The 13,965-nt window shown below is 41.6% G+C and overlaps 1 protein-coding gene across 1 annotated transcript; it reads left to right on the top strand.

Annotated features, from left to right (window-relative positions):
- The first annotated feature begins 6,408 nt into the window (after positions 1-6,408).
- Positions 6,409-11,688, top strand: KCNK18 (potassium two pore domain channel subfamily K member 18). Its single transcript, XM_051616717.1, has 3 exons — positions 6,409-6,625; positions 7,581-7,727; positions 10,877-11,688. The coding sequence occupies exons 1-3, from the start codon at positions 6,409-6,411 to the stop codon at positions 11,686-11,688; spliced, it is 1,176 nt and encodes a 391-aa protein (XP_051472677.1).
- Positions 11,689-13,965: the final 2,277 nt, after the last annotated feature.

The following is a 13,965-nucleotide window of genomic DNA, read 5'->3' as shown; positions in this document are numbered from 1 at the left end:
TTGCTCAGAGCTAAAGGAAATTAGCAGAACTGAAAGAAATATGAAGACAAGTGTCAACTCAGTGATGTCCCAAGGCACATCCATCTGTGAAAGTATCTTCCATCCCTTGAATCCGCAATGACTAATGAGGGGTAGGATAATGGAGTTAAAAGTATTGTAAGAGTATTCCACACATAAGAAGGGGAAGAGAAATTACTTAGAGTGTCATTAGGAAAACTGGGATGAAAATATGTGATGGAAAATTTAGCCTGAGGTTCAAGAAACTCTGAGCCACTGACATAAACCAATGTCCAGTCCGACTGCCAGCACTGGGAAGCAGAAAGAGGTGTCTGGCTGTCAGCATCCTTCAGGCTCCTGCCTGTGGTTCATAAAGTGCCGTGGGTGGCTGAGGGCAGAAAATACTCTAAGCAGAGTACTTTGAGGATTAATAGTCCTTAATAACCTTGGAGCTGTTCCAAATGCAGGTTTGACCTCAATGTTATCAGTAAAGCTTGGCCAATACTACAGCCTGCAAAGGATGACTGCTTATCTGTGTTCTGTTTACCTCAACACTTGTACGACTTTGGAAATAAGATCAGTAGATAGTTTTTCCATTAGCATTTCACATGCTGAGAATTGAGAGGGTCTGTGCCACTCACAGAGACAGTCTCAGCTGCGTGCTGGTGGATATTTACAGCTAAGAGCTTGTTCCTGTGTTTGAGGTTTTACATTTCCCTCTTTTAAACTGCTTATATACATATGGTGCCACATTAATAATAATAAAGGATAAACACTTTTTTTTTTTTAAAGCTCACAGTAGACTTGTCATCTTGAATCTAAGTTTTTTTTTTTGCCAGTTCCAATAGTGTAAAATTGCTGTATTGACATGAATCTTGATGCTTAGCTTTTATGCAGCATATAATCTTCCATACTCTAATGTTAATTAAATTCCAAAGAAGCAGTTTTCTGATCTCACCACAGGGAGCTTGTTTGCCTTAAAATGTAACTACTGGGCTGAGATAGTCTCCACTATATTAGCATTACGTTCACTACATTAACTCAGTAAAGATTCTGGCATAAGACATGTAGCTGAACCTCAGTAATCCCCTCTGCTTATCTGGAAACCCAGGGCTCCTGCACTGGGTCTCATTCGCGGTGAGTTTTTACACTGGTGACTCACTGTGATATTAACCTTTCCATTTGTTATAACCCCCCCAAGTGTTATCACAGCAATCAAAGGAGTCACGAAAATAAAAGAGCAGTGTACACATTGCTGTGAGGTGATGGTGCCCAGGCTTTGTTTGCAAAGCTTTCCCCACGCTGATTAACAGTCATTGCACTGCATCTGTCAGTGTTTCACTTTGATTTCTCCTTGGCCCTTTAGAAAGGGACTGGAGGAGTGATGCTTGTCCAGAAGCAGGTTTCCCTCCCAGTCCCAAAAGTATTTGCACTTAGCATATGGTTCAGATGGCAGGATGTGTGCATGGAAGGAAGGAAAAGTACCTGCCATGGGGCTCTGCTGTGTTGGAATCCCAAGCTTTGCTGCAACCAAGCCCTCCAGTCGTCCTTGCATCCTTGGCTCCTGTGGGCAACTGCCCAGGAAGCCCTGGGAGACAGGAAACGCTGAGGTTACAAGCTCCCTAAGGAAGGAGGGGTAATATTTCCCCTATTTTGGGAGCAACTGTGATGGTTTCTTGATTTTGTGGAAGGGGTGAAAGAAGAGGGGCAAGTGGAGTCTTTCCCCAGACAACGGTTTGGGAGTGAGGGAGAGAGGATGAAGTGGCTGGTTAGCTTTTGAGTGAGAGAAGACTGGTCCAGTTTAGTCACTATGCAAAAAAAGACTCCCATCAAAGGTGTTTTCTGGCTGTGTGACTTCATCCATGCTAAAAAAAGAAAAAAAAAAGGGGAACAGAGACGGCTACCCAAGCCTTGGCTGTTCCTGCAGCATATGAAGAGTGTTTGCCTCTCATAAATGAAATGATGGGGCCACTTACTTGGCTTTGGTGTGAACAAAGAATGAAATAGGAAATGCTCCTATTCAGGGTGAGAGTCCTGGGCATCTTTGAATACACTTGGCTTTATATATAGTGTCAAGATGCTAGTCCTGAGTGCTCTCAAATATTCCCAGAGGTTAAAAGCTCAAGCACTTGACTCGAGTGAAAGCTGAGACTTTTAAAGATGGATACAAAGCAATCTAAACCTTCTTCTGGGGTATCCAATAGACCCTATGCAGCTAATTAGTGGATTTCTCTCTCCATTCCAGCAGTATAAGGTGTAAAGGACAGTGTGGGAAGAACAGGAGGTATTGGGCACTCATACTCCAAGGGAATATGATTGGGGTCAGGAGGAGAGAAATAATTGCAGAATGCCTGAGAAGCATCTGTCTCTCATTTGGCAGGACACAAATGCTCTACAGAAGTGTCATGTATCTTCTTGGGGCTGGGCTTAGACCAGCACTGCTTCTGGGCTCCACTCTGGGCTGAAATCCCACAGGGACTGATCTCAGGAGCCAGATGGGTGAGAGTGGTGGATGGCAGTGGAGAGAGTCTTTTGAAAATACTCACGGATACCAATGAAACATCACTGGCATCCCCCTTGCCTTCATCCCCAGGTGGAGTGTCTTTGTCTAGGGATCAAATCTCATGTGTACTCAGCCTTGAGATTGCTTTTTTTAGTGCAGCTACTGCTGCTACTTTTTCTTTGTTGGTTTGGGGTGGTTTTCTTTTTCTCTTGGGGCTGATACCACCTTTACACAGACACCCATTTTCTTGGGGACCTTAGGTATGTTAGTGCATTCTGGAAATACTTTGCAGGGTGTATATAATAGAGGAATAGATCAAATCCTCCATGATCCTGGTTAACATCTAATCTTGAATGGGATGTTTTTAATATTCACTGTCACTGAGCACTGCCAGGCTGAGGTCTTAGTCCTTTATCAAATGATATTACCATCAGAATCAATGCCAGATGCAAATAAAAACAAACAGACTAGTCTGTTGCAATTTTATTTATTTATTTATTTTTATAAGGCATTTGCCATCCTTCAAGTCACTTTGGTTTTGTTCAAAAAAGGAGAAGGTGTTACACTATTGAATATTTGTCAGTACAATAGAGTGAATCTAATGGTGTGTCACAGGAGAGAGGTAAACACAGCAGGTCTTTGACAACATGGGAGACAATTTGATGCAGGAAAATTTTTACTGATTATTGAAAACCTTCTCATTGCACAAACAATGACCTTCTTGGTTTGACCTTCTTGGTTTACCCTTTGCAACCCAGGAACATCAGATAAAATAAGAATTCTAACAGGCGTATATCTGTAGTGGAATACTTAAACCTTGCAGCTGTGGGCACAAAATTGCCTTTCAAGCAAGTACCTTCAGAGCACTCACATTTGCCTTAATCAAAGAAATGGAAGTTAGGAAAAGTGCAAGTTTACTGTCCATTAACACAAATAGGAAAAGTGTATTGCAAAAATCTCTCTAAATACAAGTACCAGTAACTCAATTTGGAATAACTTGTGGTTAGTGGGATTTGCTTTTAAGCAACTAAGTTCAAATATGTCATACAGCAATAGCGGGAAATGGGTTAGATTAAGCAAATAATGTAAAAATCATTTCTGGATATATTTTTATTAAATTTTCTCATTGTCTCAAGCTTGGAGCCTGATGCTGCAAATGACTGAGAAGCTCCTGGGAATTGAGAAATACTTTGCAGACCTACCATGTATAGGAGGAGACAGAGAAGATTTTAAAGTGCTGTGGAGGAAAGAAGTTTAGATCTGAGATGCAGATGAAAAAAATTGCAGGACAAATTTGGTCAGAATTACCATACTGGGCAGTGAAAACTTTTTTAAGAAGAGCATAAATTTGAGTATAGTGCCTTACACACAGGACCCATTTGGCCGAGTGCTCTGCTTCACTTTTCCAGTTGCCAACTATTTTCAGGGGTGACTGAACCCAGTGTGGTCTTAATGATCATTATTCTAAACATCTCTCCATCTTCTTCTTTAAGGCATGTGAATCCAGCATCCTTTGGCAAGGAATTTTCCCTCTATATGAGTAACCATCCGGTTTTATTTGTTTTGAACCTGATTTCTACTTGTTTCACTTGATGTTTCCCAGTTCTGGTCCCCAAAGAGGTTATGAAGAATTGACCCCTCACCTGTGGTCTCCAGACCTCCCATGAGTTTGAAGACTGCTGTTATATACTCCCTCAGTTACTGTTTTTTATTTCCTGGCCAAGGACACTACTTGATCATTCTTAATGTGAAAGCTGTCCATTCATTCAGTCATCCTCTTTGCTGTTTGAAATTTTCCTAGTTTTAATATGTGCTGTCTGAGGCCAGGGCATGGGAATTGCATTGGCTACTCCAGGTATGGGCAAACCATGCATTTGTACAGTAGCATTTAGATGCCCAGTGTTTTAGTGTCTATTTTTAACTCATAATTCCCAATATATGCTTTGCCTTTTCAGCACGATCAGTTGTTGGGCTGATGTGTTTGTGGTACTGGTACATTGTACTCCCAGACCTTGCTGCTGAGTGGTGATGGTCAGCCCAGAGCCCACCACTTTGTGTGTGAAGTTAGGATTGCTTATTCCACTTCATGTGTGTCTACATTGCTTTTATCTGCCATTTGATTGCTCGGCATCTTCAGGTCCTTCTACAGTTCCAACCTGCCCTCAGCCTTACAGCTCTTAAACCTTTCATGCCATCAGCAAACATTGCCACCTCCCAGTTTATCCTCTTTCCCAGTAATTTACAAACATGTAGAACAGCAGAGCTCCAGCACAGAACCCCACAAAACTCCACCTTCAATCTCCCTCTGCCTTTTCCTCTTGCCCTCTGTTCATCTCTGTTAATAATTTATTTCTTCCTGTGAAGACTTCCTCTTTTATGTCATAGCTACTTAATTCCCTTAAAAACATTTGGAGAGGCACTTTGTCGCAACTTCTTTAGAAATCCAAATAAACTGTCAATTGATATATATTACTGGTACCCACTCTCTACAAAACTCTCCAAGAGAAGCAGCATTGTGCTTCCAACAGGGACCATCCCACTGCCTACAGCCACGTCGGTGTCCCGGCTGTACCTCTGACTTCTGTCTCTTGCTTCTCTGGTAAGGACACCAAGCCTAAGAATATTATCTCTAAGTACAACCTCTCAGGAAGTTCTGTTGCTTTTCTTTAGTCATGACCATTAGCAGTTTCCAACCCTGTGATTCAGGTCAATGGGGGGGGGGAAAAAAAAGAAGATTGACTGCAATAAGAGGATTTATATATCTATTGTCAAAAAGCAACACTTAGTCAATGAGGCAGATAACCAGAAAAGTATCAAGCAAACAGGCTGATTTCTGCCTTAACCCTGAAAGCCCTTTTTATGCACTGCAGGCTTCCCTATTGATGAGCATGTGATATCTTGTGATCCAATTCACTGAGAGTTTGACTCAGAAGAAATCACTGTAACCACGAAGGATTTCTTTGCAGTATGGACATGTCGCTCGTATACAGCTCAGAAGGTCACGGCCACACAAGGCTGTTTCAATTATTAATGAAAGACTCCTAGAGATGAAATATTTAACACCTCTTTCTGTAAAGTCCAACTCCCCTTACTACCATGACTAACATGGTAAAGGGCAGCAATACTGCTCATTGCTCTGATGCTTTAGATTGATGGTTGAAAAGAAAGGTTTTCTTTTTAAAGTTGGGTAAAGACCCCTAACCTTGAACTGGATCCTGTAGTTCTTGCTTACTAAGGTGAGTGGGAGTTCTAATTAATAGCAAGATTTCAATTGGGTGAAAACTGGACAAACATTCTTGACTCTTTTTTTGGGAAAAATCCTTTAAAATTCAAAAGAATCCCCTACAAAGATTACATGGTACATACAGAGTGATGTTTCAAGCCATCTGAAGAAGAAATTAATTGTTGTACAGCCTGCCCAGAGGTGAAAACAATTAGTGCCAACCCCTTCTTTTGGTTAAGTTCAAATTTCCCTGTTAATTTCTGAGAGAGCTCTTTAAAGAAACCCATCCCTTTCAGTGTGCACTTTACCTCCTGGAAGCTGCAAATGTTTCCACTGTATCAATGGGAAACTGTAGTTCAGAACAAGAAATTTTCAACATCAGTTGGCTCCAACCCTGGTCATCTGTGTGCATTACAGCACTGGCTGATCAATAGTAATTCAGGGATAGGGTGGCGTATCATCCACTGAGAAATATTTCAAGCCTTGATTAGTTGTGCTCCTTTTCCATTGGGACTGTAGTGTTTTCACTTATAAAGACAAGTGATCTGGAAGCCTGAGGCAGAACAATCCTAATTTTCACAGAAGAAGCTTTTCTAGGATGCAGCTTTTACGTCCTCATCTGTGTTTCTGAAAGCTGTGTCTTCTCCACAAAATTAAAAAGGAAAACAAACAAAGCAACCTTAGGATGGCATCAACATCACAGCCTCTGCGAGGTAAAAGGGCATGTAAAAAAATATTTTGGGCAGTGTTTCCTCATGCCTGCTTCATTCTGTCTCTTGTGATCTATGCTTTTCTTGGGGCTCTCATGTTTTCCCACATTGAAGGTAACCGGAAGGTCAATTTAAGTGAAGAGTATAGAACATTTCTGCAGAGTCTGTGGTACATCTCCAGAAATTTATCAGGTATGTACTGGAATTTCACAATTACTTAACTGTACCCGGAATTACTAATTCTCTTGCTTTCTGAATGAGATGTGTTTGCTTTTGGAGCCATCCTTCAAAATACTAACACCTGAACCTGCAAATGGGATTTTCCCTCTGCCTGATTATTGACTGCTGCTGATAACTGGTCTTCCTCAGCTGTGCTTTTTGACTGCAAGATGCCCTGGTCCCTCTCTTTCTGCCTGAAAAGAGGAAACCTCTTGCAGCTCCCTTTTCCTAGCTCTGAGCCTCTCTACCTTCCTTCTGGTGATGGGATGCGTGGATTGAGGCAGGTGGTGTGCCCCGGACCCAGTGGTGCTGATGGAGGGGACAGATGGGAGGAGAAGGGGTAAAAATTCTTCTGGATTTGTGTTGTGGATCATACATGGGCTTGGACTTTTTTCAGAAGCTCTGCTGACACGATGATGTGCTTGGGACAAGCTTCCCTGTAGATAATATCCTTTCAGGCAGAGCTTGTGTATGGGGGGAGGAACAAGGGATGTGGGGATTCACTGCAGGGCACTGGGCAGTGCCACCTCTGTAGTTTGTATCAGTCACCTACGGTTGATCCCATATGTCTAAGTATCTGTGGGTCAGAAGAAGACAAAACTCCTGGGGAATCAAAATGAAATAGAATATTTAGGCTGGAAGTTGAATTTTCTATCTTTAGTGCTTCTTTATGCCTATTTTTTTTAATATTTTGACTTCGTTGGAGCAGAGAGCGTTTATTCCTTGTTTCTTTGTTCATCAAAGCCACTGGACCCACCTGATTTTTTGGGGGGCAAGGGGAAGGGGACAGTGAGGTTAATGCTTTTTTCTTCTAAAAGAATATGTGCAAATCCTCAGCTGGAGTAAACTTCACTGGAATAACAGGCTGGCTGCTCCCTGAGTCGTGGTCTGCAAACGCTCAGTGTGTCTCTTGTTGTTGCTGTAACAGATAACATGACAGAAAATGAGGAGGTATTTAAGGAAAAAATCCGTGTACTGCTCAACACAGCTGAAAGAGACTGGTTTGTCAATCCAAAAGATATATGGACTTTCTTTGGGTCACTCTTTTTCTGCTGCACAGTATTCACAACTGTGGGTAAGTTCAGAGGCAAAGTAACCCTCTGCAGAATTAATTGCTATTGCTGCTTTCTCAAATGTATTTCTTACAGGGCATTAAAGAAGCAAGAAACCAACCAAACCCCTCAAAACTTCAATTTTTCTTCTGAGCATTGACAATGAGTTTGAGGGGGGTTCTACAAACACTGATTGCAGAGATGTGGCTGACTCCCAGTGACTAGTCCGAATTTAGTTACTAGTGATGGCACATGCTAATTATTTGCATCATTACATGCATGCTATTACACATACTCACATGTGACATGTACACAGACATTATATCAAAGTAAAAAGAAAGCTCCATTTTCCAATCAGACTTTATTCTTCCTGCTATCATGTATTGTACTGAGTAATGTTTTCTTCACTGGAAGAGGTAATTTATTATGCATATATTGCTTTTTAATTGCTATTTAATTGTTATTTAGGTTTAACACAGCTTTGTCAGGCTCTGGGTCTGTACTCAGCCATGCTGTTGCTGTTCACACTTCTCTGGCTTAACAGCACACGGAGATGTTTAAGTGACACCCCTGAAATTTTTCATTCTGACTTCATATTTCAAAGGAGGACCTAGATCAAATAGAAACATCTGCTCTGGTTTTGACTCCCTCTGCACTGCTAAATACAACTCCTCATGCTTGTTCCCAAAGTTACTTTTATCCCTTTGCTGCTGTCTCTCAAATGCTGGTGGTACAGGCACTGCTATGGGATTATTTCCCACCCAGCTTTGATTCTGACAGCGTTATATCAAATTGCAAAGGCATTCTTTCCATGGCAGTAGGATATACTCAAGAACCCAGCCAGGGTGTGCATCTTAATGCCAAAGAAAAAATGAACCTTGACAAAGAGTTTAGCTTATACAAAGGGGAGTGTGAGAGTTAATTTGTTCACTTGCAGCACGTCGGAGACTCTTGCAGGTGTGTAAGTCACAGCAGAGGCTTGAACCTCAGCTCTGATGTCTCAAACGACTGTTTAAACGCAGCTCCTTGCAGCTCTTGAGCTTGAAGACTGTCATCTAGGTCATCAGAAACTCATCTTGGAGATGCAGACTGAAATCCTCAACCCAGCAAGTATTTCTTATTACGAACACAACAGCTAGGAAGGTTTCAAAGTGGTAACTTCAACCGAAAGCTGTGACTTCAGCAAACTGATGGAAAACTATCTTGTTGAAACCTTCTTGCCTGGGTATACTTACCCAATTTCATTGATATGGGAATTTGGAAATGTCCCCCCACACACTGATCCAGCACAGTTATTTCTAAACTGCTATTATTTTTGGCCTTCATGGCACTGAACATTAACACAGCATCCTCAGGCTTTGAGGTGAGGTTTGGGATCAGTAGGAAGCCTGGAATATTTGTTGCCAATAGGTGGCTATTCCCATTGTGGTGGATTTGTTATTTGAAGTATCAGGGACTGACAAATCACTTCAGGTGAGAGTCAACTCAGCTTCCTGTAATTATTTAGGAGAAACAAGGCATCTAGTCTGAAGACTGATGGTCTGAACAGCCACCTCTGCACTGCCCAGGGAAGTTGTCTAATGGGTCTCAGCTAGGCTGGATTTCTGGATAGCTAGATTTAAGCTCAAGATAAGTTTTAACTCTTGAAACCACACAAGGTATTTTTAATGCTTGGAAAATGAGGGGGGAAAAAAAGAAAAATTGTGCAATAACTACAATAAATAGTTAATCTTCCTCAAGTCCTTCAGTAGTAAGGATGAGCATTCCCAGTTAGCCAGTGGGAATAAATTGTTTTTCAGTGTCTCACAGCAAATGAGGAACCATGGCTGGAATCAGACCAAAGGCTATGGCAGCCATTAGTGAAAGCAAACATGAATGGCTGAAGAACATGAAGGAAATCTCAGCAAATGAACCAATATTCCTACAGGCTAAATACCTGCCTTGGAAGGTCATCTAGAAGAGAATAATATTTTTGAAGGCAGAGAATAAATGCTTTATGTCTTCTGGAAGAATGAGAAGAAAAATTGCAGTTAAAATGTAATACAATTACTATAATGCTGATGTTTTCTCCCCCTGTAATGGAAAAGCACTAGTCTACAATTTAAGTTTCACATCCAGTATTTTAGAGGAAGGAAATATAAGCACGCAAATTGAATTTAGGGAAAGGACACATCTTCTGCTACCATTTAATGTACCATAAAGTCTGTGTGTCTGGTAGTTCTTCCCTATTTGCTGTAATTGATATTTGTCAGCTTTAGTGCTCTAGATAAACATGCATTTCCTCATGTGATGAAAGTAGGCTTCCTCACCTGGTCCTTTGTTTTTCTGAGTACATTGAAGAGACTGTGACAACTATGAAGCCAGTACCAAGACAATGTCAATACAACACATGCCATTAGAGATAGAGCTGATGGACTAGGGACAATTTCAAAGTCTTCTATTGACTTACCATTTGTCACAAGTAGTTTTGGCCAAGAAACGAAGTTTGAAGTAAGGGTCTCGTTGTTCCAATCTGATCCATAGTGCTGTCCCAGTTCCAACATTCAGACCATTATCCAGATTTGAATCTTCTCAGTGCTGAGGAAGTTTCATCCCCAGAAGTCACTCAGTCATCCTGTGAGACCCTGGAGGCCAGTGAGAAATCCCCCAGCATCTCCAAAGTCAGCTGTTGTCTCTCTGAGCTCAACCCTCAGCTCGGCTTCCCTGTAGGGGGACCCATGGGACTGAGACCTTTCTTACTGTCTTGTCTTCTGGATCCTTCTTAACCCAGATGCCCAGGTCAGGAAATCTTCCTGGTAATGGTTTCCAGCAGGACAGAAGCTGCACACAGGTCTTGGACTGACCCAAACCTTTTGCTTCTCCTCCCTAAATGGCCTCCTGTTGTCAGGCAGTCAAATTAAACAGCCAATAAAGTGTGGGTAAGGTAGGCAGAGTTAATTCAACAGAACTGGTAAAGTTCAAATCTCCAAGTGCTTGAAGAAGCAGAATGTCTGCATTAGTAACCAGGGTCAGAAATATGAACAGCTTCAAATAGATCCAAAAAGAATGGTATGGTATGAACTAAAACTTGATTTTTAAAATTGACAACAAGGAAAAGCTCAGAGGATATGAATACCTGATAAATCACAATTTTCTCTCTCTCCCTTTCCCTTCTCTTTGTTTTTTGTTCAAGGTTATGGTAATACCTATCCTGTGACACGGATTGGAAAATACCTCTGTATGCTGTATGCTTTATTTGGCATCCCTCTGATGTTCCTAGTCCTGACTGACATGGGAGACATCCTGGCGACTGTCTTATCCAAGTCTTACAATGAATTCAGAAAACTACAGTCTAAAATTCTAGCCTCTAAACTCTGCTCTGGATTCACATGTAAAAAAGGGGATGAACTGAAATCCAGAGCACAGTCTAAAGTAGTCATCAACGAGCCCTTGACTATTATGGAGGTGCTGAAAAGTCAGACAAGTGTTAAAGGGAAACCAATCAAATACCGCAATGCTGAAATTTTTGAAATGTTAATTGCCAGAGAAAATGAACACACAAGACTGGCAAGAAATAAAAGCATTGAGAGATGGAGCTCGTGTCCTGAGCTAACCAGGGGAAAGACAATGTCCAGGGTCATTGAGAATTTTGACAAAATTGGGAAAGAGTTAGAAAAATTGGATGTGCCCATTGTATTAATGGTGCTGGTTATCTTTGTGTACATCTCCTGTGCAGCTGCTATTCTTCCAAAGTGGGAAACCAGGATGGATTTTCAGGAAGCCTTTTATTTCTGCTTTATCACCTTGACAACTATTGGATTTGGAGATACACAACTGGAACACCCCAAATTTTTCTTGTTTTTTTCCCTCTATCTTATTATTGGCATGGAAATTGTCTTCATTGCGTTTAAGCTAGGCCAGGACCGTTTAATTGGTTTGTATAAAAAGGTGATTTCATTTTGTGGGGAGAAAAAGAAGCCATCAAAGAAAGTATATCCAAAATAAGAGCAGTAGCTTCTCCTTCACTTGTGAACATTGGCCACTGCAATGAGATGAAATTGTCCCTGGGCATTTCTGCCCTGGGCTGGCCAGGAGACATATTTTATTCTGATTTCCTCTGAGAAGCTGCTGTAAAATGGCTGAACACCTCAGGAGACACTTGGTGAAGGCATCTCCAGGGAGTACTTCCCAACAGGGTCCCACCTCCTAAATAATAAAAGGAGGTGACACATGATGAAAAGGCAGAAGGCTCTCCCTGCCACTGCTCCTGAGCACCTTTTGCAAAGCTCTGACTGTCAGCAGCTTTTCTGTCCTTTCCTCCACTGAGCCAGTTTAGAATATTGTTTTTCAGCACTTGTCCAAGCAAGGCCCAGGTCACTGTCTCATCCTTGTCTGCAGCCAGGGACAGCTTGGTTGTGGCTGTCAGTACTGAACTGTGACAGCAGGCTGCTGTGATATGACCCATCAGCAGAGACCTGGGCAGAAGAAGCATGAACCCAGCTGCTTTTCTGTCATGCCTGCATATGCTGCACCTTTATGCAGGCCAGAAGAACTGTAACATGAAAGGAAGGACACCAAATTTTCACATTATCCCCTGTCCAGAAATCAATCAGAACACTGATGGTCTGTTCAGGGCTGAAACCACTCCTTTTCCTCTATGATTTATGGCATGTGTACTCAGTCCAGAGTTGATATGTGTCCCATGGTGGCCAGCTACAGAAGTGCTGCTCTTGAGAGGGGGGGAGGGCATGCAGACAACCTGGAGGTGACTACATCTGTGGAACGGAGCTCCATCTCTTTGCTGTTGAAGACGCATGATGGGCTGGCAACACCAATGCTAGAAGTCAGTCCTCACTCTTCATCCAGGTTTTGCTCTGCACAGGCTGCTTGACTTCTGGGACTTCCTCAACCCACTCATAGAAAGAAAAGCCTACCTGTTTTACTGGGATGTGGTGAGGATCCTGTAGTTCTGTAGCTGTGGAACACATTCATGTGTGAATAGTGCAGTTTCTTCAATATTTTGCTTTTATTATTTATAACCTGGATCAAACTATCCATGATAGATTTTATTTTTTTTTTGGTAAAAAAAATTAAAAAATAATACCCACTATAGAAGAGAAACCAGTGACTTTAATTAATCACCTCTTAACTTTGCAAATTACATGCATGCCTGTGGAATGTGAATGACATCTCTAGATATTAAAGAGTGCTTGATAATGGCAAAAAGTACTTTGTTCTCCATAGTAAATTTGCCTTTTGAAGCTGAAATTTTCAGAGTATTTACATGGCATCTTATCTCTCTTCCACGCAATGTACATGGTAATGTGTATTCAGTCCTTATTAATAATTAGTTGCTATTAGGCACCGATGATATGCAAAACAGATAATGAATGATGACATATAGACAGGTGCTTTATAAGAGTAACAATAAAAAATACAGCAATTGGAAGGAGCTCTGGTTAACTTCTTCATGTTTGCCGTGCCTTTGCCTTCACATACAAATTCCCTCTGCTCAGGCTGCTCTCATGTTACTTTTTTTTATGTCTTTGAATTAAAATCACTGTAGAGGTTTGAAGCCATGCTAAAGTTCTCAGAAATCAGTGAAAAGACTTGAACGGTTTAACGGGCTTTGGATCAGAGAACAGCACTTCCTGCTCCTCAGGATTTTTCCTTATGATATGTCCAACTCTGCCAGCGTTTGTAAGACCCGGTCTTTATATAATTAGACTACTTTATCTCATATCAGTGGGATCTCCTTTGTGCTGAGGGATTGATCCTGAATTCATCCCCTATAGATGTCCCATTGATGTGGTCCCTTGATATCTTCACATTTACTTTACAGACTTAGGGAATTTTGGCTGGACTTGCAGTAAGGATTCTGCACCAAATCATTCTAGTTGTGGCCAAGGGATGTCAGTGAACAGCCTTCCTTCTTATAGAATGGGTCAGTTAAGGGGGATAAAAATGTATTTTATAGAAGGAGACAGAACAAATCATATCACTATGACCCTCCATACAGTGGCAGTGCACCTGCCTCTGGAACATAGTGCACAGCTCTGGCCCTTCACCTCAAAAGGATTTGTAAAATTGGAAAATTTGTATAGGCCAGAGAAAAGGATGAACAAAGATAGGGAACAGCTTCCACATGAGACATAGAGTAGCTCTTGCATCTGGAAAGAGGTGAAAGATGAGAGATGAATAACATTGTGAGGGCATGGAGGAGGGAGACAGGGAATGATGGAATGATTGTTAAAAGTCTTTTGTTACGAGAGCTGGGGCTGT

The sequence above is a fragment of the Apus apus genome, chromosome 4 (assembly GCF_020740795.1).
Source record: "Apus apus isolate bApuApu2 chromosome 4, bApuApu2.pri.cur, whole genome shotgun sequence".
NCBI classification, from domain to species: domain Eukaryota; kingdom Metazoa; phylum Chordata; class Aves; order Apodiformes; family Apodidae; genus Apus; species Apus apus.
The sequence above is the reverse complement of the archived record's forward strand: the minus strand, read 5'-3'. Positions and strand labels throughout refer to the sequence as shown.